Source organism: Eumetopias jubatus, unplaced genomic scaffold, assembly GCF_037043125.1.
Source record: "Eumetopias jubatus isolate StellerSeaLion01/CBP00866 unplaced genomic scaffold, mEumJub1_p1.0 scaffold_9, whole genome shotgun sequence".
In the NCBI taxonomy this organism is placed as follows: Eukaryota; Metazoa; Chordata; class Mammalia; order Carnivora; family Otariidae; genus Eumetopias; species Eumetopias jubatus.
The window spans coordinates 27,714,307-27,741,957 of NW_028274815.1; the positions used below are offsets into that span (position 1 = coordinate 27,714,307).

The 27,651-nt window shown below is 37.5% G+C and overlaps 1 protein-coding gene across 1 annotated transcript; it reads right to left on the reverse strand.

The window, feature by feature from the left end:
- Window positions 1-10,656: 10,656 nt before the first annotated feature.
- Window positions 10,657-27,311, reverse strand: TSLIG3A (tRNA splicing ligase complex subunit 3A). Its single transcript, XM_028117237.2, has 8 exons — window positions 27,191-27,311; window positions 24,112-24,260; window positions 21,654-21,788; window positions 17,907-18,091; window positions 16,811-16,891; window positions 16,155-16,271; window positions 12,535-12,702; window positions 10,657-12,446 (listed from the first exon to the last, which is right to left on the reverse strand). Exons 1-8 carry the CDS (start codon window positions 27,241-27,243, stop codon window positions 11,781-11,783), a joined length of 1,554 nt encoding a protein of 517 aa, XP_027973038.1. The 5' UTR covers window positions 27,244-27,311; the 3' UTR covers window positions 10,657-11,780.
- Window positions 27,312-27,651: the final 340 nt, after the last annotated feature.

Genomic DNA, 27,651 nt, shown 5'->3' on the forward strand with positions numbered 1-27,651 from the left:
ACCCTCCTCGCCTTCGGATCGCTCTCTCAAAGGGGGCGCGACCACTTAGAGACCTGCAAACAGAGCCCAATGTGCAGCTCTACAACCTTCCCGCCCCCGCTGCGCTTCCGCCTAAAATCTTTTAAATTAAGCAAACATAGTACTGGCACCAAACTCAGTAAGAATTGCCCCAAATAGGAAAACTAGAATAATCTCACCTGAAGGTTCATACTAGAGTTTTAGGGATGGTTCAATATTCATTTATCTCTGAATATGTGATTATGTTAATAAATCTAAAGAGTGAAAAAATATGATCATCTTAATAAAATACTAAATAAACATTTGAAAAATTCAACATACTTTGATGTAAATAGTATTAAAAATAAAAATAGATGCAAATTTCTGAATGTGATTAAAATTTACCTATCTCAACCCCAAAACCAGCATGATTCCTAGTGAGGAAGCACTGCAAGCACTTATGCTAAAGTCTTATCTAAGATAAGAAGAAGGCCTATCCTCACTATTATCTAACATTGCTTTCAGAGGTATTAGGTAATACAAATAGATAAAAAGATAGGAGTATCAATTTTTTTTGGTAAACTTGTTTTTTTCTTTCTTTTTAGAGGTTTTACTTATTTATTTGACAGAGAAAGAGAGCAAAAGCACAAGCAGGTGGAAGGACAGAGGGCTAGGGAGAAGCAGGCTTCCCGCTGAGCAGGGAGCTGGACATGGGACTTGATCCCAGGACCCTGGGATCATGACCTGAGCTGAAGGCAGCCACTTAACCCACTGAGCCACCCAGGCGCCCCAGGGATATGAATATTTAAAGGTAGGAAAATTATTACTATGATACGACTCTATTTTTAGAAACCCAAGAGAATCAACTGAAAACTTACTACAACAAAAAGAAAAATCAGTTAAATAGTTGGGTTTTAAAGACAAATAGTTTTCATAAATACAGCAATATGAAGATAAAATAAAAGACCTCATTGATGAGTGACAGAATTTAAGATATCAAGGAATAAACTTAATAAGAAACAAGCAGGGGCATTTGGGTGGCTCAGTTGATTAAGCATCTGACTGTTGATTTTGGCTCAGGTCATGATCTCAGGGTCCCGGGATTGAGCCCCATGTCAGGCTCTGCACTCAGTGCGCAGTCTGCTTGAGATCTTGAGATTCTCTTTTTCCCTCTCCCTCTGCCCCTACCGGCTTGTGCACTCTCTCTCTCTAAATAAGTAAAATCATTAATAGTAATAAAAAAAGAAACAAGCAAATTCAACTTTAAAATGCTTTTCAGAGACACGAAGATTGAAATGAATGGAAAGGCACTAAATTTTTGGATAAGAAGAAAACATCATGAAGATTTCAGTTTTCTTCAAGTGAACCTTTGAATTTCTTACTGCAATCTGTAGAAAACTCTAAGAGGAAATTTTTTTTTTTTTTTGCACTAGCAAATCGATTTTGAAGTTCATGGGAGGAAATAACAAACATGAATAGCTAGGCAATATCTGAAAAAGACTAATGAGTGAGTACTAATTAGCTCCATCAGATACTGAAACATAAAGTAAAACAATATTTTAAGGGTATGAATTGATAGCAAGTCCAGAAATAGAAGAAGAAATATGGTAATTGAGTATATGATAAAGTAGGCATCTCATATCATTTCAGAAAATATTCAGTAAAATAATTTGGGACAACTGGGTAGGAAGGTTAAAATACATTTAGATTTATATCTCAAAACTTACACCATGATGATTTCCAAATGAATGAAAAATTTAAATGGAATAAGATCAAACCATATTATAAGCTATAGGATAAATATTTTAAATTATGATTTAGATAGGGAAAGCCTTTCTAAGTATGACACAGTACACAGAGCTACAAATACATGAAGACAAATTCAAGTTCCAGGTTTCAAATAAAATGGGCAAAGGAACTGAACAAATAATTCATGCCGAAAGAAATCCAGAGCACACAACATGTTACCCTCCTCACTAAAAAGAAATATAACTTAAAACTACACTGTAGTAACAGTTTCACTTCTCAGACTCAAAAAATTTAAATACTTTCTTGGCATGCGTGTTGGGAAGTAGACATTCAATTCACACATCACTGTTGGAAATGTAAATTTGTGGAACCTTGATGAAGACCGTTTTGGCAACATCTGTCAAAATTCGACGCATATTTTCTTTTTGACCTAGTAATTCTGTGTCTGGGAATGTATCCTAAAGATGATGATGATGATAGTAACAATAGCAGTCGTAGCAGAAGCTAAAATAGCATTTACACTATGCTGGGCATCGTTCTAAGTAGTTTCTGTATACGGCCATTCACCGAATCTCTGCAGTAACCTGAGTTCTTATCACTGAGAAACTTGAGGCCCAGAAAACTCAACAGGCCCAAGGACACACAGTAAGTGGTGAAGCTAGGCTTCAAACCCCAGTGGTACGTGTCCAGAGCAGGCTCTTGCTTGTGACCTTTCAAGATATACTTGGACACAAGAGAAGTAAAAAATGAGGAGGGTACCATATTGCATGCCATCATTTGTGTACAAGTGGAGGGAAAAAAACGAATATACTCTCTTTATATGTTTAAAATATCTCTAAAAGAGGACACATACACACCCCTAACAAATTAGATGTCTGTCAGGGGGAGGAGGGGGTAAGGGAGGTCCCCATTGTGAGAGAGGATTCTGAAGCAGGTATGCCTTAGGAGACATGAGAGCCAATGCTAAGGCTGTGGGTGAGTGCTGGAAACTATGCAAAATTGGGAGGAAACCTATCTGTGTGGCAAAGGGACAAAATTGAGGAGACTTCACTGAATAAATTCTATCTACATTTTGAATTTTGAGCCATGTATTACCTACTCAAAATTAATAAGAAACAATTTTTTAAAAATTCCAAATTTAAAAAAAATTCCAGTACCACACACCATCACTCTTGCTTTTTCAATAGCTAAAACGACTTCCGAAGGGGTGTTCTATACACTCCAATGACAGTAGAGATTATATTCTCAAGAGGAGGCTTGTCTAGTGTACAATATACAGACAGCTATTTCTGGTCTAGGACAGTGCATTATTAATGAAGTGGTCATCATACATACATGAAGACATTTACCAGTTAGTGGTCCTTAAGCTTTTCTGCTCATCTGCATATTTTTAAGTTTATATACAAAGTGGTTTTTTTTTTAAAGATTTTATTTATTTATTTGATAGAGAGAGAGATAGTGAGAGCAAGAATGCAAGCGGGGGAGTGGGAGAGGGAGAAGCAGGCTTCCTGCCGAGCAGGGAGCCTGATGTGGGACTCGATCCCAGGATCCTGGGATCATGACCTGAGCCGAACGCAGACGCTTAACGACTGAGCCACCCAGGCACCCAATATATACAAAGTGTTTTATCATAAATTTAAATGTTCATTGTTTGCTGTAAAATGAAATGAGCATTGACTGTGATAGGAATAAAGATCTCATGACATGATTTGATAAAATAGGTTCTAACTATCTTACTGGATAAAGACCCCTGAATCTCAAAGAAATCATTTAACATTTTTTCTCTAAGTTTTATCCAATGTATCTTAATAGATTTGGTTTTTATGAAATAGTCCAGTTATATTTAATAGAATCCATATAACTAAACCAATACTCTTTTGGTTGCTCTGAATTCAGAATATCCCTAGGCAGGCCAATTTGATCCTTAAGGGAAATAAGTATAAAGGGATTTAAAGGGCTAGAATGCTTTAAATAGATGTTAAAGGAAGCTTCCTTGAACCACTATTTTTTACGGTCTCTGTGTTTGGTATCCAGAGGGTTTTACACCTGGCACAATTCCCAAGAGGAAGATGTCAGAGATGTATTATGGACTTTTTGTTTGTTTGCTAGTCTGTTTTTTGGCAAAGTAGAATAAGTTATTTTCTCAGCTAGTTTTGGGGAAGAGTATTTGTGGAAGATGAGGACTGGGAATTTATTCCCTTGCTTAGAGCAATCCATTCAAGCAGCATATCCCTTGCAATGACTGCATATTCTTGCTAATTCCATTTTGGAAAACCCTATACCATATCAGAGGCATCATCCTACCTTCTTATTTTACCTTGTTTTTTATTTTTTTAAAAAGTGCCCAACTAGAGAGAATATTTGACAGAGATTTAATAGGAATGAGTCTCCTAATCTTCACCTCATTCCTTTGTTGTCCTTGATGATGCTGTTCCACACACAAAGCTGCTCTGTTACACACACACACACACACACACCAAATGCACAAGAAAAGATTCTCTTATTAGACAAAAACTAGAATTAAGAAGCAAAAGGATGCATAGAAGATTGTCCCTCATAGATTCTGTATGTATATGGGATATCAAGATATTTTAGGCTGTTTTGAAGTTGTAATAAGGAGAACTGAATGATATGAACTTCTTTGCAACATTTATTCCAAACTTGAACCAGGAAGGGAAGAGAGAGATTCTCCCTAAGGTTCTGTTTAACATGTTCCTGAGTAGTAATTACCTCTGTAGTGATAGTAGCTAAACACTGAGTGCAGATTATGTACCATACACCATGGAGGGCAATTCATATAGATTGTCACTTAATCTGCATAGCTATTCTATGAAGGTGGGAATTACTATCTTCATCGTACAGATTCGTAGATAAAGGCTAGTGCGCTAGTGTTCTGAATGCAGATCACCTGTCTCCTGGTGCTCTAAGTGAATTGTTAGCAAGTATTTGTTGTATCCACACATTGCTTTTTAATTTTAATATGGTTACACATTTCTTGCCCTAGTTTGTTACAGAGAAGTGCTCAGGGGGAAGCATGCTTTCTATTACTTTTGTTTTTCTATGGCAAGCACTTAAATAACAGGGTAAGAAGGTAACTGTTCACAGCACTGCAAGATTTAAAACTACTATATCTCATCATCATTGTAAATGGGATTACAAAATAGCCCTCCCTCATCTCTTTAGGTTGGGATTTACTTTCTACTTGTTTCATTAGAATTTTTTTCACTGGGGCACCTGGGTGGCTCAGTCGTTAAGCGTCTGCCTTCGGCTCAGGTCGTGATCCCAGGGTTCTGGGATCGAGCCCCGCATCGGGCTCCCCGCTTGGCGGGAGGCCTGCTTCTCCCTCTCCCACTCCCCCTGCTTGTGTTCCTGCTCTCACTCTCTCTCTCTCTCTCTCTCTGTCAAATAAATAAATAAATAAATAAAAAGAATTTTTTTCACTAATTTCTGTTAATTGAAGATTAGTTAGAATGAAACAAATCTCTCTATAGTTTCACATTAATGAAGTTGACTTGTGCTTGGTCTTCTGTACCCCACAACTGGTCTCCATTGAGAGAGAGGATTCTGAAGCAGGTATGGCATGTGCCTTAGGAGACATTAGAGCCAGTGCTGACTAAGGCTGTGGTGAGTGCTGGGAACTATGCAAAACTAAGGAAACCTTTCTTTTCTGAGGAATTATTTGCACTTTTCACACCTCTCCCCAAGAAAACCTGATTTATCTAAACCATCTTGTAAATGCCTCATAAAAAAATGGCATTAAGATACAGTCAATGATAGATAGGTTTGCTTTGAATTCCTAGAGAATTGGGCAGTTGACCGTCTTGGGTTCTTGTAGATAATCACTTACATTTTCTTGAAAATTTCCTTGGCTTTTTGTAACCTCTCAGAATACACTTCATCCCATTAAGTTTTTTTTTTTTTTAATTTTATTCTGTTAGTCACCATACATTACATCATTAGTTTTTGATGTAGTGTTCCATGATTCATTATTTGCGTGTAACACCCAGTGCTCCATGCAATACATGCCCTCCTTAATACCCATCACCGGGCTAGCCCATCCCCCCAACCCCTCCCCTCTAAAACCCTCAGTTTGTTTCTCAGAGTCCATAGTCTCTCATGGTCATTTCCCCTCCGATTCCAACCCCCCCTTCATTTTTCCCTTCCTACTATCTTATTTTTTTTAAACATATAACGCATTACTTGTTTCAGAGGTACAGGTCTATGATTCATCAGTCTTACACAATTCACAGTGCTCACCATAGCACATACCCTCCCCAATGTACATCACCCAGCCACCCCAACCCTCGCACCCCCCTCCACTCCAGCAAACCTCAGCTTGTTTCCTGAGATTAAGAGTCTCTTATGGTTTATCTCCCTCTCTGGTTTCATCTTCATTTTTTCCCTCCCTTCCCCTATGGTCCTCTGTCTTGTTTCTCAAATTCCTCATACCAGTGAGATCATATGATACTTGTCTTTCTCTGATTGACTTATTTCACTTAGCATAATACCCTCTAGTTCCAACCATGTTGTTGCAAATGGCAAGATTTCTTTTTTTTTGATGGCTGCATAATATTCCATTGTGTATATATATATACCGCATCTTCTTTACCCATTCATCTGTCGATGGACATCTTGGCTCTTTCCATAGTTTGACTATTGTGGACATTGCTGCTATAAACATCAGGGTGCACATACCCCTTCGGATCCCTACATTTGTATCTTTGGGATAAATACCCAGTAGTGCAATTGCTAGGTCATAGGGTAGCTCTATTTTCAACTTTTTGAGGAACTTCCATACTGTTTTCCAGAGTGGCTGCACCAGCTTGCATTCCCACCAATAGTGTAGGAGGGTTTCCCTTTCTCTGCATCCCTGCCAACATCTATCATTTCCTGACTTGTTAATTTTAGCCATTCTGACGGGTGTGAGGTGGTATCTCACTGAGGTTTTGATTTGTATTTCCCTGATGCCGAGTGATGTTGAGCACTTATTCATGTGTCTGTTGGCCATTTAGACATATTCTTTGCAGAAATGTCTGTTTATGTCTTCTGCCCATTTCTTGATTCGATTATTTGTTCTTTGGGTGTTGAGTTTGATAAGTTCTTTATAGATTTTGGATACTAGCCCTTTATCTGATAGGTCATTTGCAAATATCTTCTCCTATTCTGTCAGTTGTCTTTTGGTTTCGTTGACTATTTTCTTAGCTGTGCAAAAGCTTTTTATCTTGATGAAGTCCCAATAGCTCCTTTTTCCCCTTGCTTCCCTTGCCTTTGGTGATGTTTCTAGGAAGAAGTTGCTGCGCTGAAGTCGAAGAGGTTGCTGCCTGTGTTCTCCTCTAGGGTTTTGATGGATTCCTGTCTCACATTTAAGTCTTTCATCCATTTTGAGTGTATTTTTGTGTGTGGTGTAAGGAAATGGTCCAGTTTCATTCTTTTGCATGTGGCTGTCCAATTTTCCCGACACCATTTGTTGAAGAGACTGTCTTTTTTCCATTGGACATCCTTTCCTGCTTTGTCAAAGATGAGTTGACCATAGAGTTGAGGGTCCATTTCTGGGCTCTCTATTCTGTTCCATTGATCTATGTGTCTGTTTTTGTGCCAGTACCATACTGTCTTGATGATGACAGCTTTGTAATTGAGCTTGAAGCCTGGAATTGTGATGCCACCAGCTTTGCTTTTCTTTTTCAGCATTCCTCTGGCTATTCAGGGTCTTTTCTGGTTCCATACAAATTTTAGGATTATTTGTTCCATTTCTTTGAAAAAAGTAGATGGTATTTTGATAGGGATTGCATTAAATGTGTAGATTGCTCTAGGTAGCATAGACATTTTTGCAATATTTGTTCTTCCAATCCATGAGCATGGAACATTTTTCCATTTCTTTGTGTCTTCCTCAATTTCTTTCATGAGTATCCTATAATTTTTCTGAGTACAAATCCTTTGCCTCTTTGGTTAGATTTATTCCTAGGTATCTAATGGTTTTGGGTGCAATTGTAAATTGCAAATTAACCATCCTTAATTTCTCTTTCTTCTGTCTTGTCGTTGGTGTATAGAAATGCAACTGATTTCTAGATTTGATTTCAGCTCACTGCTTACTACCTACATGGATGTGGGCAGTCTATTCAACCATCCTGGGCTCCATTCTATGTGTGGAAACGGGTAACACAATGCTCTTGATGAAATGTAACAGACTACTGCCCTTACTACTAAACCTAGATTCCCATGATGCTCTTGTTTTCCTCTTGCTTCTGTGACCCTGCTCCATCACCCCTTAAGTGATTACCCAAAATCCTACCATTGGTCTGAGTCTCTTTCCCCCCTCTTGGGTGATTTAATACAGAATCATTATTCTAACTGAATATTCCAATGCAAAAATCACTGGATGCTGATCATTCCCAAATCTGTCTCCAGACATTTTCCAGAGTTTTAGATTGAAATCATCCCCATCCCTATTATTGTATACATTAGTTTAAGCTCTAAGCTTCTGATTCCAGTTTTTGCTCCTTAAATTTATTCTCTCCTCTAGCCAATGATTTATATAGAATCCAAATCTGACCATGTTGCCTACTGTGGTATATACTGAGGTACACAAACCAGGTCCAAGTTACTCAGGAAGATGCGCAGTGCCCTCTATTAGTTGGCCTCTACCACCTTTCCAACTTCTGCCAGTTTCCATCTCATATGAGCAATACTTAACACTGCTATCCTAGGTCCCTGGCATAACTTCCATTGTTTATGATTTTATGCTGTAATTATCTGTTTCTGGGTCTGCCACTGCACATTTTCCAAGGCAAGACTTTCTAACTTACCTTTGTGTTTTTTTTAAGGTTTTCCCTCAAATTCCTGGGGAACATGTTAAAAAAATGTTTTATTCTAGTTCCACCCCAGGCTTCTTCATTTACATTTAGTGGGAAGTAAAGGATATATTGGGGAAGTTCTCATGCCAACAGCTATGTTTATGCAATGTCTTTACCAACATACTTTTACAGGGGACTAAAAGTACCCAAGGTAAGTGAGTTCAAACACTGACATGCATACCTCTTTCATCAATGGTTTGAATTGTGGGAATACATTAATGTATCCAAATGTGGAAATGGAGCACTGAACAAAAAGAGCATTTCTAATATTATAATTATGTTAGTGAGGAATGAGAGAAACAAGAATAGGGGAAAAAAAAGGCATTTTATATATAACATTAGGTAACCCTGTGATGTATTTTTTAAGTAAACCCAATGGCCCTATTAAAATAAAATGAATCAAATACCAAAGTACTTAAGAGAGTTAAATGATATGCATACATTCGAAACCTATATTCAAATGGATATAATATAGGTAAATAATACTTTACATTTAATATTTTACCTACCAGAATGTAGGTAGGGCACTACCTAAAATATCTAAGTATAAGAATATAAGTGATTTGGGCAGTGGGAAAAACAGTTTAAGTATACATAGAAATGATTTCAAATGCTTTCCCTTAACAAGAATTTATTTAACTCTTCTATGTCCAGCATAGTTGGACACTAGCTCAGTTTGGGTCTAGAGCAAGAAATGAAAATGATAGTGGCATATCTTTGATAATTTTCATAGAGAATGTTGACTTCCTGGTGTAGGGAAGAAGCATAGCACTAACAAAAGGTACTGTCTTTCTCAATCTAAGTAATAGCATTTTAAGATTTCATATATCAAAAATTCTCTCCTAAAAATTTTGTTCTCTTGTTTCTCCAAGAAATTCCCATATTCCCAGTAAGTTCTTACTACAAGTTAAAGTTAAGAATGTGTGTAAAATCAACAGACACGCTCTACACAAAATCTAAGAACTTTATTTTGATATAATAACAAACTAACTGGTGGTTTGAAATCCTATCCGAGAACTTAATTTGTGTCAAAACAGGAGAAACTAAAAGACAATTCTTTTTTGGGTTTATAATGGGGGGAAAAATTCTAGTTTGAAGCAGAAAATGAAGATGCAAATTTTAGAGCCATCATGGAGAAATGTATAATTTGTTGCTTATATGCTCAAATTTGAAAAGCAATTAACCATAAAAATAAATCAATTATATTTGTCAAAAGAATGAAACATATTCATTAGATATACTGTGGAGTCTTTGGTTACAAAACAGATTAAAGCAAATGCTAAGGTAAATGTGAATACATTCTAAGATACGAAACCTTAACAATTTTATCTCTAATAGGAAACTCCTATTACATACTAAACATATTTAACAGCATAAAGAAGCTAATACAACTTTCAAGACAAACCTTAAAATCTTTAATGATAAATAAAAGTATTTTAAATTGTCTTCAAGTTTAGAATGGTAAAGCCTTGCCAAAAAAATCTAATATACAGGTAAAATTAACAAAATAATCAAGGTAGGCTTTCAAAATGGTTTTTAGGTACCAAAAGAATGTGCTTATCTCAATAGCAAATAGATTATTGCTATTCTGTGGTAAGACATGAGTTGATTCTTTAAAAGGCCCAAATTAGTAGGAAAAGGAAATACTAGTTCTGTTTTTACAAACATGTATTTTCATTTCACTTCCTTTGAAATGTCCCTCATTCTTAGGAAGAATGGAGAAACAACAAAAAAAACCCCACAAACCAAAAAAGCCCTGAAAGATTACGGCCATTAATTTATCTTTGCCTAATACATTGTGTAACAACAGCTACACCCAGTGGCCAGAAATGAGTAGTGAAGTTTTGTAGCTATAGTGTTATAGAAAAAGGTCAATTTGGAAATAGGGTTTTTTTCAATTTAATAATGGTTTTAGGGTAAGGGTTATCTTTCATCACAAATTATGTTTTAAAGAAACACTCAAGAATTTTTGGGGGAACAGATGCCTTAGTTTATAAGCTTGAAACAAGTATCCACATTAATTCAGTTTTTAAAAGTAGCTAAAATAAAACTCAAACCAGAGAGAGAACATACAGATACTTTATTGCTCACCTTTCACACAAAGCACACCTCCAGCCATTTTCTTTCACAGCTTGACAATGTTTACGTATACAAAAACCCAGCAAGAAGCTTCATGTTGATTTCAGTAAAGGAGAATGTAAAACATCAACTCAGCCAGGCTTTTGTTTTCTGCAGCAATAATAAAGGGCCTCCTGCACTAAGCAAAAATCTGTTCTCTTACTTGGTAGTGCATTTCTTCCATTACAAAAAAAGTCTCCTGCCCAAAGCAAACTAACTTGTATTTGCTGAGCCAGTGGTATTAACTCATGCATAAAACAAATTTCAGTTTGCTGTTTCTTCTAACAGATTTCAAGTAAAAATAAGGTTTAAGGAGGAACTTGTTTTGAATGGATGCAGGTCAGTCTGAATTGCTATACTATATAAATGCCTACATGTAGTATAGGTTCACAACTTAGTTTGCTTTCATAATCTTTACGGATTTTGGCCGTGTTCAAGGTTTTCAGAGTTGAGCATATGGTACAGTATTCCATCAAAAGGATAAGGCTACTGAATGTGCTATCTGTGGAAGAGCTCATTTAATAGGAACTGACCTAAAATGTGGCATAATCTCTCTGAATAAGAAGCCAATCAGGGCAGAACTGTGCTTGGAAAACAGGCATTAGAATACTTTAAGGAAAACACACACAAATGGACTGTTAATATGAGGAAGATTTCCTAGTTGAAAATCTAAAAAAATCTAGGAGAATCCTCATTTCCAAAACCGCTTTTTTGAAAACTACTTATTCAAGTAATTTCTTCCCAAAAAAGTATGCATGTTCTGACTGTGGAATTAGTCTACTGGTCAGTTAAAGGCAATTTTAATTACCTTTTAAAAAGTTCTTTATATAAAGGAGAGATGTTGTACGTGTTTCTCAAACAAACTTTGTCATGTAAGTCCTTTAAAAAAAAAAAAAAAAACCACAAACCCAACAGAATTGAATGAAGACCTACAAATACTTATGCCAAGCAGGAATCTGCCTGCCACCTGTGGTCTCACATTAATTCAATATTGATGCTGGACTCAGGATTCTGAAACTAAGTTTCTATTACTTGAGCTCTAGCAAAGTGTAAGGTTCTGTAGCCTCAACTAGTATAATGTCTTCCCTGTCCAAATCCAGAATGATTATACTGATAACCTCCATGCTGGAAGTGCTGTTCAAATTGTCCCCCTTGGTGATAATTCTGGCTCCCCCTTCCTCCCCAACCTCCTCCCTGGCCTCCACGTCCACCTCGGCCTCCGCGACCACCTCTCCCTCCACGACCACTGCCTCGATCATTATGGTGCCCACCATCTTGGTATCTATTGTCCTGCTGGTATCCACCACCCTGGTATCCACTTCCTGTATATGTAGATGTTTGGAAGCCGCCATAACCACCGCCTTGATAGCTACCACTGTGGCCACCACCATGATAGCCACCCGGCTGGAAACCCGAATCTCGGTAACTACCATCTTGGTAGCCACCTCCTCCTCCACTCCCTCCATCCGTCCAGCCTCCTTGATGCTTATTTCCTCTTCCTCCCCCTCGGCTACCATGGTCGTAGCCACCACGTCCACCTCTCCCTCCTCCTTGTTCATGACCTCCTCGTCCTCCATATGAGGAATGTTCATAACCACCTCTCCCTCCTCCTCGGCCTCCTGCTTGCTGCTGGGGGCCATCTTGCCTTTTCTGCCATGGTGGCATCTCTGGAGGTGGAGGTTCAATTTCATTGGGTCTACCTCCTCTGTCAGGGACCCTGCCCATCAACACCTATGGGATAAGAAAGATATTTTAAACTACTATATTTTATTAATAGAAATAAATGTATTTGAAAGAAAATAAAAGGTACTTCAATCACCTTATTGATGGCACAGGCAGTCTTTTCTCTTATAGAGCCACTGCTTGTCCTTAAAATCTTTGACAAGTCTTGTCTTGCAGCCAGAAGGTGGGCAACAGAAATAGTACTTTTAGGAGATAAAACTGAGCGTTTCGGCTGATAAACCTTTGCTAATTTTTCTGTCTGACTCTGTTGAAGCAAAGTGTTCAAAGACAAAAATCAATTTTCAAAATGACATAGAAACACTGACGTATTATTATTTTTTTTATTTGAGAGAAAGTAAGAGCTAGAGAGAGAGGGCATACACACAGAGGGAGAGGGAGAGGGAGAAAGAAGCAGACTCCCCACTGAGCAGGGAGCCCGATGCAGGGCTTGATCCCAGGACCCCAGGACCCTGGGATCAAGCCGAAGGCAGACGCTTAACCGACTAAGCCACCCAGGCGCCCCAGAAACACTGATATTAAATAAGTTAAAGACTTCCAAAATGTCTGATAATAATAGTTACTAGGCTTAAGAGGGGAGGAAAAAAGATATACTCACCATTGTTCCTACCTAGTCAAGAACTACCCTAAGACACAGCTGTCAGACTTGCTGATACAGCAAGGAATAATGTTGCAAAGGGGACACACAGGGTAGAGGGGCTTCCCTTTAGGATTGTGGGGGTAAAAAGGTGCCCCCTGACATTGGTCTCGAACATATTCATTCTATCTATTTAAATATAAGGATGTAAACTAATTTCAAAAATTTTGCTTTTGAATTTTCCCATCTTTGCTTACAATGAGATAAAAAATGTTAGCTACGGTTAATTTGTTCTAACTAACAGGATACATTTCTTCCAAAGTGATCCCCCCTGTGTAATACTCTCCTCTATTATAAGTAATAAATAAGGAAAAAAGTCTACTTTAACCATTTAGTAGAAGTATAAGTTAATGATTAAGACTGTCAGCTCCTGACAGACAAACCACTGGGAATCTGGGACACCTTGGCACATCACTTCAATGTGTGTGAAACACAAGACCGCAAAAGACATAAACAGAAATTTCACACACGAGAAAATAAAGTTCGAACAAATATAAGAAATGTTTTTCAGACAGGAATCAACAAATGCAAATTAACCAGGGTGCCTGGGTGGCTCAGTCGGTTAAGTGGCTGCCTTCAGCTCAGGTCATGATCCCAGAGTCCTGGGATCGAGCCCCGCATCGGGGAGACTGATTCTCCCTCTCCCGCTCCCCCTGCTTGTGTTCCCTCTCTCACTGTCTCTCTCTCTCTCTGTCAAATAAATAAAAATCTTTAAAAAAAAAATGCCAATTAACCTAAATTGTGAGAAATAACTATCTACTAAATTTTGGAAACAATAGCTATAACACACAGTAAAATCGTACAGAGAAAAATATTTGGTAAGTCTGTCAGTTATATGCAGGTACTCAAATACTGATATTATAAATGTTTAAATTATATGGGGAAAAAAGGATGTAAAAAGGTATGTTTATTACAATTGTGCAAACAAAGCAAGGAAGACAATACTAAAAATGAAAATAGCTATTGTGGTTAAGACGATGGAATGATCAGTGACTATTTTATTAGAAAAAAATTACCTGAATAATTAAAAGGATAAAGAGACTGTCATTCCATAGCTTGTCTGGAGGGAAGTTTCCTGAACAGGTCTTGTATGTCTTTCTTATGGTCACTTGTGCCTACAGTAAGTGCTCAGTCAATGTTTGTTGAATGGAGACAAACATCTTTGAGAAGGTAGCTTAATGTTTCGAATAAAACTGATTTAAAATGCAATTTCAAAGTGATATAAATACATAGATTTCCTTATCTGAAACTGGCTCATTTTGTGCAAAGTTATTTCTATAAAGTGATTTAAAACCAAGTTTCAAAATAAGATGATCGGTATATAAATTCCACTTATGAAAGCATAGATTTGTGTAATTTGTATAGTCCTTCCCTATCCTCTCCAATATATTTACATAGTTCATAAAATCATTGTGTATTATGGTTCAAAAGAATCTTAAAATAACCCCTAGATTAAACATGGCATTTTAAAGATGTCAAAAATGGGGAGAGAGACGGAAGCTCAGACACAGTGGGTCAGGATACCAGCTGTACAATCCAGTAAAGACAGGGCCAAAATCAGAACCGCGTAGTACTGCCTCAGTCCGTGCACGACTTCATTGGTAGATAGTTTTCCAGCTAAGAGGTGCAGGCTTCTTATTTTGAATGATTGTTTCTATCAAAGATAACTTAGGAAAGGACTGGCATTTCCTACACAACAGCCATAGGAGAGAACGATTTGCTGCTGGTGTTGATACGGACTAGCTGTGAGATCTCAGACAAAGCCTCCCATTTACTGGGTCTCTGTGTTTGTTTGTTTTTTTCCAGTTGCAAAATGAGGGGAGTTAAGACTGATCTCTAACACCCCTTTCCAACACCGAAATATTGTAACTCAATAAATACCTACCCCAACAATTTAGCAACCAAATAGGGCTGTGCCAAGGTTTAAAGATTTTAGGTGACAATAACATAACATTATTTAGGAAAACTACATAAAAATTTTTTTGGAGTCAACTAAAATTAAAAAAAAAAATCTGTTTTCAAACATGAATGCACTATTAAGGGAACATATAATACACAACTGGACCAACCTCCCCATAAGTTCAAGGACTAGTTCCATTTCAGGGTTGTAAGGATGTGAAGTCACGTGTGTCAATTACTTTCTGCTCACTGATCATATAATAGATATTTAATAAATATCTGTAGAATGACCAAGATCTTTACCCAGATTATCTCATTTAATTTGAAGTAAAACTGAACTCTTACCAGATTCTTCAATTCTCTATAAATACTTACTAATATCTGGTCTTGCTAAATCCAGTATTTCTAATTTTAATTAGCAAATGAAATTGTTAGCTTAAAGTACAGTAAATGAGTAATTTAAAAATTATTTTAGTGATATTTAGTCTTTTAGTGATTTTCAAATACTCTGTTTCTCCTACAAGTAAGTATTCCCAGTATGGTCTAAAACATACGGTTTTGTTAAAAAAAATATTAAAAAGCTGAAAAAAAAATGTTTTCATTATTGCTGAAAGGCTGAAAGAATTGCTACTCAGCAACTCATGAAAGAAAAATTCCTATATGTGTCTCCTATGCATTTCTCTCTCCATTGTATCTAAACTGTGCTAAGGGGCGCCTGGGTGGCTCAGTCGGTTAAGCGACTGCCTTCGGCTCAGGTCATGATCCTAGAGTCCCGGGATCAAGTCCTGCATCAGGCTCCCTGCTCAGCGGGAAGCCTGCTTCTCCCTCTGACCCTCTTCCCTCTCGTGCTCTCTATCTCTCAAATAAATAAATAAAATCTTTAAAAAAAAAATAAACTGTGCTAAGAATGTTTAAGTCTCATGTCTATAAATATTCTGCTCTTTTAAAATATTTAATATGGGGCGCCTGGTGGCTCAGTGGGCTAAGCGTCTGCCTTTGGCTCAGGTCGTGATCTCAAGGTCCTGGGGTGGAGCCCCAAGTCATCAGACTCCCTGGTCAGGGGGAGTCTGCTTCACCCTCTCCCTCTGCCCCTCCTCCCAGCTTGTGTGCTCTCTCTCAAATAAATAAATAAAATCTTAAAAAATAAAATATTTTATATGTACCTTAGCTCTGTCAGACCAGCCAAAAGACTGGACAGTGACATCCAAACGTTTTATTAGCAGCTTTCTCCGAACTTCATATTCATTGGCTATGGCTTGATTAATTGCTTCTATCTTTTCCTAAAAAGGAAATTTAAAAGACCAGTTAGAATTTAAATGTGCTTGACCCCCTAGTTCCAAAAGGGCAGAGACTGTGTTTCATTCATAAATGACTCCCCAGCACTTAGCACAAAACAAATTACTTAATATACTACTAAAAGTTATTTTAAGTTTATGAAATAAGGCTAAATAATGTCTCGAAACATAATAAAGATTAAGTAGAGAACTCTCATTTAGCTTTCCCATAATTTGCTGTGTGAAGTTCAGCCCAATGACGTTTTTGGCTTGAAGGCAACCCATTTGGCAATTAAAAACATACTGAACTTCAATTTATTTTGACCAGCTATGTGAAATATTTACAAATTATGAGATAAGTGTTTCTAATCTTACACAAGTAAAATTATTCCGAATAAGTCTTCAGATTCACAAAAATGGATTCTAAGAATGTCCACCTAGGAAACTACATATTGGAAAACATAACCTAAACAGCACAAACTGTCAACATCGTGAGGTAAGTAAGTGGTTCTTTACCAAGACAACTCAAGATGACTGCTACTCACCCAGTGGGCTGGTCCCATTGGCTTCTTCAATAAAGGCTTTCCCACATGGTTAGGTGGAACTTTTGCTAATGTCTCCTTTAGCTGACACAAACACATAAATGAATGAATAAACAAATCTAAAAGTACAACATATCCTCCTCATCTTCCCAATTCCCATCATATCTTGCCATCAAAAGAAGATTCCTGACAAGAGGCAAAGGTGGAGATGTTTTGAAATGTACAGGACCCACACGATAAAGACACTCACTTGTCCCAATCCTCACGTGCCTATGGAAGCATGATTCCTTCACTGTACCTAGAACAGTGCCTGACAACAGTAGGCACTCAATGTGTACTTGCTGAATGGATGAATGAACACACAGAAAAATATGGACTATGAATACAGTGCTGCTCCCCTGTAGAGTTCAGCCAAATTTGTGCATCATGGTGTCCATCTACCCCACAATGCAAATGTACCAATTCTTGGAGTCCAGCAGATATGCAGAGGATAACTCTGCTATAACAAATACCATTCTCTTACATTCATTAATTTATTAAAATGGCTTATTCCTAGTCAATTATATTTAAAAAAACCTCTTAACTGTTAAATGTGTGGCATAAAAATAATTCTGAATTATTTTCACATACTAGATTATGTTAGCAGTCAACAAACCTAGTTTGCCAATTGAAACATAAGATTCAAAGTGACTGGATTAAAAACCAAAAACATTTACATCTTTTTCTGTCCAGTCAATGAAAGGAGGGTGGTAACATTTAATGATCAAGAACTTAAAAATTAATTGCGTTAAAGTTCAATGATAAAGTTTTAAAAAGGACTGAAGTCTTCATTCTTTTTACATTATACCTAGCTTATTTCAGCTTATAAATCAAAGTGTAAAGTTTCCTTTTTGAAAGAGAAACATGCTGACAAGTTAAAAAAAAAAAGTAAAATACTAACTTCTCTTCAAAGTATCTAGGATTTAAAACCCAAAACTCATTTAGTAACAATTAATAATATGCACATTAGGTTCCCATTAAGAGAAATTAACTTGCTTCATTTCAAACAAATGTAGGACTATGCCTTTAATACACTACAATCTGGTACTAAAGGTCTTACTTTTTTTTCAATCCCGCTGAAGAATTGGAACATAGTTATATTGGCTGGAGGTTTGGACATTCCTAGAGCAATACATATGCCTTTCAACTCTTGAAAGACCTCACTACCGCCTCCTTCTTGAGCTTTTTTTGGAGGAGTATTCACACAGAGCATTCTGGCAGCTTCTAGTTCTGAGATGAGGTATGCTGAAGTAAACAAAATAAGATTTCAAAATGAGATACAGCTACAGTTAATAGTCATAAGTCTGGAGTCACAACTCTATAGACCTAATGATACGTAACTTTTAAAGCTGCAAGAATGGATAAAAACAAGGAAAAAAAAAACATTTTTACCTGCAAATGACATAACATATAAACTGGTTCTGTAATTCAGGTATTTAATCAATATATGTTTAAAGGGTAACTTATAAATAAGTGATTCTTCTTTGAAACGAAAGTATCAAGGTAGATCATGTCTAAAAATCTGGATTCTTATATCCTACTATTCAGGAACTCCAGAACAGGGGCTGGCATCTGTTAACAAATTTACAAAAGGTAGAAGGTGGCCAATCTTCGGAAACAGTTAGAACCGGTTATTATTTTTTTACTTCTCACCACTGACATGCACCAGTGATATAACTCTCTTGCTCTCTTACCTTCCAATACTTAGGCAGTTTGTTCAGAACCGGCATGAAACATTTTCAAGTGATCAAAACTTACAAAAGGGGGAAGACATGAAACTCCCCAAAGCTCCTTCCTCATGGCTTCCAGTAGCCTAATGCCACCCTCTCTGTTTAAAGAAAACCCTCTTCCAACCAAGTTCTCAGTATTCCCTTTCCCTCTACCTTCCTCATTCTCTCCCCCCTCCGCACTCCTGAACTTTCTGATCTTTTCTTGACAGAGTTCTTTTGTATCAATATCATCCCCTCATGTGTTGACTTCAGCCAGGCATAATGAGGGCTGCAATCTGCTTCAGGTAATTGAAGGTATAAATATTCAATCTTACTCCTTTAACTTTCCCAAGGATGTTTACATTTTTATGAAAGATGATTAATAACCATTGGGAGCTCAGGATTTCGGGTGAGAACCTTCTGACAACATTAGAAAGATAGTTTTGGAAAAAGACATTTTCTGGGCTCTTAAGTCTCATTAAAAGTTCAAAAGAATGATCAGCTTGACTATCTCATTTCTTACACCCAAGGTGTAATGTTAGAACAATAAAAAGAGCAAGTTTCTGGAAAGGTCATTCTAAATGGCCTTGATGAAATCTTAATGTGTTCCATATAGCAAACTGTAGGAGTTAAAAGATCAAAAAGTAAAATTCCACTGTCATGAAAATAACCACTGTTTTTCTAAATATGGTTTTACTGGAACATTACCACACTCATTTCCATAATCTCTATGGCTGGTACACGCTACAACAGTGGAGATTAAATGGTTGTGACAAAGACCTTCCAACTCACAAAGCTGAAAATATTTACTGTCCCATCCTTTAAAGAAAAAGTTTGTCAACCCTTGTTCTAGAAAATTATATGATTTAATAAACCGGTTCTCTAAATTTGGGACAACATTAACTCAGGCACAAAATTAGTTCACCAATACAATTACCATCAGAAAACATTATCTGTTACTGATGTGTTCAAAGTACTAGGAAGGGCACTGGAGATATAAAACAAACAAAACAGATGATCTCTACTGACAATCTACTTAAGAATAAAGAATATATGCATTCACGATGAATAATTCTTCATCTATTAGGAACTCAAATATCTGAGGGTTTTTTTGTTTTGTTTTGTTTTGTTTTTTCCTAAAGGAAATAATCTGACAACCAGAGAGGCAATGAACAGTCAAAACTTCTTAACCAGACACAGGAGAGTCTTTTAGCCACTCATTCAAAGACTATTCTATTTTACTAAAAATTCTAATGAGATTGGTTATTTTCCCCCTCAGAACACAACATACTAAAGAGTTAAATTAGTAAGGTAAAGGGTGCTGGAGAAATAAGTAAAATTATAGCATCAAGAGGCGACAACTGATACTTGGAAAGATGAGAAATATTTATACAGAGTGAATAGAGAATGAGCACATAAATACTAGCATGACAGAGAGAATACAAACTGAGGGGAATATTTTAAAGGGGAAACAGCAGAAGCAAAGATAAAAGAGGAATGAATAGTGTATGTGTGCATGAATTCCAAGAGCAGCATAACCTTTAGTTGGTTTTAGTCATTTAGTTGAGAAGCAAATAGTTGTATATTACTGAAGAGCTTCTGAGGTGATAGCATATTAAAATAAAGTCTATAAATTGTAACCCTGATCCCAAAATAATATTCAGTGCAGTCTTAAGTAACAGGAAGGAGTCAAAGGCATTTTATAAAGTGTTTTTTTTTTTTTAAGATTTTATTTATTTATTTGACAGAGAGAGACACAGCGAGAGAGGGAACACAAGCAGGGGGAGTGGGAGAGGGAGAAGCAGGCTTCCCGCTGAGCAGGGAGCCCGATGTGGGGCTTGATCCCAGGACCCCGGGATCATGACCTGAGCCGAAGGCAGACGCTTAATGACTGAGCCACCCAGGCGCCCCTATAAAGTGGTTTTTGTAAGCAGGAACACTAAAAAGGCCAAACTCTTAGTTCTTTGAAAGAATTAGTTATTCATGGTCATTACTAAGCTTTCCATGAAGTTCTTATCTTCCTATGTAAGATAACGTATCCTGAGTGCCAAATATTAGGTTTTGGTAGAATGAGTGAGTACACTGTCGCTGAGCCAGTTCTAGAAATCACACAATATGAAGGATACTGAATGCATGCATAAGAACATGCAGCAGTATCAGTATTTAAAGCAGTATCTGATCTTATGTGCCTACCTCCCATCCCCCACAATCATTCAACAAAGGGGAAATTATGTAAGTGATTCTGGAATAACTCAGTGCCTGGGTCTAGTGGTGATGAATACATTTTTTAAAAAAACGAATCTTCAAAATTAGAGCTGTCTCATTTTTCAGAAACCAGTACAGTTGTAAAGATAATATTTTAAAAATCCTCTGAACTGTGTCATAATAAGAACTATAACATTCAGTTAACCAAAGCTTAATCTAAATGTGTCTCAGAGACTGCTACAAAAATTGTGAGTTAAGACTACTGGTTGTGTTTACTGGAGAGTTCATTTAAGGCAATAAAATTTGTGAGTCTACTTACTGTTTTTCAGGGTGAAGAAAGAAATGTAGTTAGTATATAAAAAACATGGAAGGAAAGAATTTTCGTAACAATTTCCCAGAATGATCAGTAAGCACAGGAACAATTCAAATACTATTCCAGAAAATTTTATACTGTAATTTGATATATTTACAAACAAAACCAAAACCCCCAATTACCCAACCACAAAGAAATATCCACAATATAAAGCACTTTAATTTTATTAAAAAAATCTTCATTATTCCCACACTACCTTCCTAGTCTATTTTAAAATGTGCTTCCAGTCTAGAACGCTAAGGGTTAATGATCATACACTTGAACACTCGGTGCTAACTTTGGTCATATTAGGTGAAGCACAATAGTACCAGCAAAGTTAAATGATAAAATAGTAATTACAAAACAAATGCTGCTACCAGTGCACAGGCCCACCATTAGCTTCTAAGTTGGAAATGTAATAGTTTTCTTTAAGTGGCATTCTGAATTAAATATGTAATGAAATAGTACAACAGCCAGTTTATTAGTCAAAGAAAACATGAATAAAAAAATAATAGCTACATTCTAGTAGCCATAAACTTACTGAGCAAAAGGAGGCAGTTCTTCTGAATGAGAAGGCGCTTGGTCACATCACCAGATGTCAGTGATAGATATGGACAGTTCATCTCCCCTAGTAGCCCACTCACCTCAAGCTGGAATTCTTCAGCTTCACTTGGGCCTTTTAAGAATTAAAATAACTTTAATAAAAATGACTGTTTTTCCCTTTAGCATAAAAGTTATATATAAATGGAAAGTTTTAATAGGATTTTCCTAGCACAAGTTACTTTGACTTCTAATTCATCCTTTCTCACACCACTGCCCATTTTCTTAAGAAGTTCTCATTATGTTAGTCCCTTTTCTGAGAATCTTTAATCGTTTTCTAATTTCTACCCCATCTAATCTAATTATTTGTCTGCCTTTAAAGATTGCTTAATAGCCTCTATGCTTCACCTTCCCCTGCATATTACTATAGTAGTACCTGAGACACGTATGTAGCAGTTACATTTTACCTTCAAAAACATTCTATTTGTGCCAGGCCAGCCTCCCCACTGTTCCAAGAACAGTGTCATTTCCACTTCTGTGCCTTCATTTAAGTTATTCCCTGTGACTGATAGACCCTCTACTTTCCCTTCATCTATCAAACCCCACCTCTCCATGAAAGCCCACTGGCTCCTTGATAAGACCTTCCCCAAGTCCTGCTGCACTCAATGATTTCCTCCCCTGTGAACCAAAGTGAAGCATTTAATTACTGTACTAATCTCCAGTTTCATTTGTGCCTAATATTCCCAGTGAGATTAAATTTGAAGTTAGCAAACATGACTTGTAGTTCTATATTCCCAACCATGTTAAGTACAGAGTTCATCTTGTGAACCAAGGAGAAACAATGCTCCTTCTTCCTTTTCTGATTGGTTCTCTATCACACAAGGGCAAAAATTAACAAACTTTGAGTCATCTGACCTGGGTCCATTTTCTTCCGTACTTTCTTCTTCTTTTTTTTTAAGATTTTATTTATTTATTTGCGAGAGAGAGAGGGAGAGCTAGAGAGAGCAAGCACGAGCAGGAAAGAGATGGAGAAGCTGACTCCCCGCTGAGCAGGAAGCCTGATGCGAGACTCGATCCCAGGAGCCTGGGATCATGACCTGAGCCAAAGGCACTTAACTGAGCCACCCAGGCACCCTGGGTGCATTTTCTCATCTGTAAAATGGGAAGGCTGTATTATTGTTTTGCAAACTGTTCTGTGAACTCAAATTCCACAGAACTCCTTTAGAAACAGCTGGGGAGGATGAGGAGAGAGTTGTGCAAAAAGTACTCCCTCTTAATTTCAACTAAACAGGTACACTGTTAACTGTTTTGTATGTTGGCTTCTATGTTTTCATTTGAACAAAGGGGTTCCAGGTTATAAATAGTTATCTACTATAGGTGTTTTCACAAGTTCCTACAATCTCTGAAATGTTAGGTCAAGAGGCAGTGTTAAAGAGTACTGGCTCCCCAACTTGACTGCTGGGGTTGAATTCTGGCTATATCACGTACTAGTTGTGTGACTTCAGGCAGTGCATTTAACCTAGCTGTGCTTCCTTGTTTAATGTCTAAAAGAGTAATAAAACCTACCTCAGGTTTTAAATGACTTAACACATGGAAACTGCTTACAACATATTGTTTAATAAATGTAAGTTGCTGCTATCATTACTGTTACACGACAGTGTCCTTAGTAATTAGAACTGGCTGCAACTAACATGCGCACATTAAATATACTGAACATGCAAGAAAATGAGCTCTTCAATATGCGATTCTGTGTGGGGGAAAAAAAGGGATTATGTGTATAGTTCTCCATGAGGGGAGGTTAACTAGAGAGCATTTTTCTTTGTCTCCTATTGTAGGTTTACCTATAGTAGGAGGGAACCAGATGGTGGGGTGTTGGGTTCCAAGCTTTTGTCTCTTTTGCAGAGTCAACAAACTAGTGCTAATACAATAACAAAATTGGCAAATATAAAACAGCTCTCAATGCCATAAATCTGATGGAGCTGCATCTGGTTGTGATGGATCTAGTGATACATTCCTAACTTCTTAAGTGTTCTCTTTCTCCCCATGTATAACAGAATTATAAAGCATTTCCTTTACATGCTATATGTACTTCTGGAATCTAAGAAAAACATCCCAATTTCCAGTTCTAGCCACCAATTTAAGAACTAACAAGCCATGTTTCACAAAGAATGGAAAGTTCATATATGCTATACTTGTCTCCCATTTCTGTATCTCAGTAGTAAGGTCTTTTCAACTACCACAATGTTTTAGTAGTTGCATAACTATAATCTGTTTTCTCAACTTCCAAAATCACTTTATCTCTATAAATAATGGAGGAAAGAAAAGTATTTGGGTTTCTTTATAAATCTTTTTTTTTTTAATTTACAAAGAACACTTCAGGTTTAGTACTAATAACGTTCAACTGATAATTCCCCAATTTTACTTTTATATTTTGTACCTAAAACTGAATGTTTACTTACTGTTAGTTGCTTGCACATTTTCCTCTAATTTACAGAACACTCTTAATTCAGACACCAGCCAAGCACAGAGTTTGGTAAACTCGGGGGAACTGGCTCCAGCAGAGACTGCCTGAGACAGAGCGCCATCTTCCAACAATGGACCCTTGTAACTGGTGAGTAAAAAATTATACTTCAGAAGAATATAAAATCACCCCTAATATTTTATACAAACACTATATCTATGTATTATTTGTATGAATAAATAATCGTTTCATAAGTTATGATGACCACTCTGCAAACTTACAAATGTAAATAAAATTTATAGAAAACTAAATCTAAAATTTAAATTTTAAACTAATAAAATCTATTAGAAAAATAAGTTACATGATAACAGCATTTCCACTCTTTAAAATATATATAAATATTTAAGAGACTCATATATACTACTAAATTATGTCAACCTCTATACATTATACTGAAAGCTCTTGCTGTACAAAGATTTTCTTCCTTTAACTGAATATTAAAACCACATTAACAAGAGATAGCTGATTATACTATAGTTTACGATTTAAGTTACCTTTCCTAGAAATCAATTAGGTTAGTTTTTTTTATTTTTATTTTTTTTAAAAGCAAAAACTTTCCAGCTAATCATTTATTTCCTTTTTCCATATCTGATGACAGTTAAGGCTATTAAGACATACTAGTATCAGAGAAATGTCTGGATTAATTTAAAAGATTAATAATTGCTAGCAAGTTGATGTCTGGGTGAACTGGTGCATCTGAATCCTAATCCTCTGAAAGTGATTCAAACATAATTTTAAAGTATTATTAAATATGCAAACATTCATAAAAGACAATAGTAATAAAGAACCCCAACCTAGAATATAGCTAGATCCTGTCATTTTCAGGGTAATTTTAAAATATATATTCTCCAGAAGATTATTTTATCTTTTAAGTGAAATATTGAGAAAAAGGTATTGAAGATGAAACATTAAATATACTTAAGATAATTTGATGTTTGGAAGTATAGAGATGTTAGAGAAATGACAATACTTGATTCTTTTAAAATGCACCTATGTTTTTATACACTGAATGGAATGGAAAAAAATCTTACACAAAAAGTGAGATTATATATAGCCTGGCATCTAGATTCAAAACCACATATAATGAGACATTGCAATAAAGAGACTAGGCCTAGAAATCTCTCCTTGTGTTACACATTCATAATTTGTTAGTTTATTCTACAAGTAGTTATTGAATTCCTACTGTGTGCCACATTAAAGATAAAAGTCATTTAAAATTTTAGTATTTCTCAGTGAATCCTTTAAAAGTACATGTCAATTAATTAAGTATGAATCTTAATCATTGAGTGCCACCAAACTAATTGGTTAGGCTTAAAATTCATAGCAAAGTTTTCAGAAAATCTGACGGTTTACATTACAACTCATCTAGAATATTTACTTGATTTACAATTATTATAGTAAAAATTACTTTTTTTAGTACTCCAGAAAAGAAAAAAAATATAGTTTAAAGGGTAGGAGAACAATAATGGGAAGAAATAGCATCCATCACCAATTGCTAGGCAACATCTACCCAAGCAGCACAACCACATTTAAATAAGGCTCCTTTCTCCTCTCATTTTACTACTCCTTCAATGCTAACCCTAATTGTCATTTCTTCTAGGAAGCTTTTAGGACTTCATTCCTTTCCAAATAAAGGGACCTTCCTCAGTTCTCCTCACAGAATATTCTGACAGTGTGAACTTCTTTTCCACCTCACTTTGACCCATAAATGATCAGCCCAACACTGCCAAGGGGCAAGTGTTCCTCAAGAAAATGTTTACTGAATGAATGGATTTATATGTGAGCAAGCAATTTAGTCTGAGATGTCCACCAAAGAGACCATTTTGCTGAATGTGACTTTCACCTATGCTCTAATCAAAGAAATAAGTCCCCTAAAGTCTGGAATATTCATGAAAATTCAGAGCAAGTTCCAAAAAAAAAAGAACAATGGTAATTCACTTTAAGAAAAAAGATTTAAGCACTACCACTTCTCCCAAAAATTTCCATCAGGACAGCAATGACTTAAATGGGCAGACTCTGAGAACCTCACGGTGTCCTTTCCTAAAAAAGCTTCCCCCAAAGGTTTCCATGTCATAGAAAAACCTTCGAGGAAGGTTTTGATAAAGGACTTGTTACTTTATAAATATAGCTAGCTAAATCTATCTATATATATATTTTGGACACCATTTACCTGTAGACAAATATTTAATCACACAAGTTGTTTCTGGGACCACACTTAGACCAAGAGGTTCTAAATTCTCAAGTTTTAAAGAGTACACTAATCTCAGTGACCCAGTGAGGTAAGAAGCCCTATTTCCAGCTTCTAGGTACTAAATTATGGTTGGGTAGTTGTCAGAAGAAAGGAAATGCACAACAAACACGTAGGGACTTGGTGGCTGAAGATGCCTCTAAGGGTAAGGGCTAAATGGTGGCTCGACGAAGTAGAGTGTCACTGTCAAGGGAAATAGCCAGTGAGTGGTCCCCATGAAGGTGGTGACAGGTGAGGTGCATAAGTGAGCTGGCTAGCGGAACGGATGCAGGCATGTGGCTTAGGGAAGCCTGAGTGCATGCAGAGATGACTGGGCAAAGGAGATTTTTTGAGAAACGGGGTGGGGTAGGAACAGGGGCTCAAGAGAGGAGCAGGAAGTTTGGAGGACAACTACGAAAAAAAGAGAATCAACTTTGGCAACCTCTAGAGTGAGGGGGTAGAACAAGAGGATGGGGAGCAAGAAGAGAAGCTCGGAGAGGGGGGTGGCGAGAAGCCAGAGCCCAGACAATGACACGCATGACTGACAAACGCTGCGGGAAACTCGGCTGCAGGGAGCACAGGGAAGGCCTAGGGTCGTCGCTTTAGGAGGGCCCCGACCCGGCAGGGCGGACAGTGGACGTGGCATTGGGGTCCCGGAGCCATAAGGAGGCGACAGTTAGGAGCCACCGGGTGCGGCGTGCAGAGGCAGGTGTCCCCGACTGGGGCGGAGGAGGTGTTCCCGGGGGCCGACAGTGTGAGGTTTAGGAGACCCGTACCCTGGCACTCTTACCCTAGATCTTCCAACGACTCCAAGATGTCAGTCTCCATGAGGTCACACTCCATGCTACTGTGGTATTCAAATTTCCGAGTCGTCAGGCTCCCCTCTTCGCCGGCAACGCGTACACTCGCGCATGCGCTGCCCCCCCCCGGAACTTCCAAATCGACAGCTGGCGCCTCAGCCACTGCACTGCGCATGTCCCGAGCGTGCGCAAGAAACTCGGTCCCGCCTGCCGCCCCACCCCTGCCGGCTAAAGGGTTGCCGGGCGGCACAGTCTTACACATGCGTATTACTGGATAGTGAAGCTGGCGGCCCTAAGAAGGGCAGGAGGACTGGCTGCGTGGCATCTGGGCGTGGGGACCCACATCGAGGGGGAGCGGTCTAACCTCTCTTAATTGGGTGTACGCATGTGCGAATATTGGGGCGAGGCGGGCGCGGGAGGAGCTTGGGGAGGGGGCGGTCTCAAAACGTGG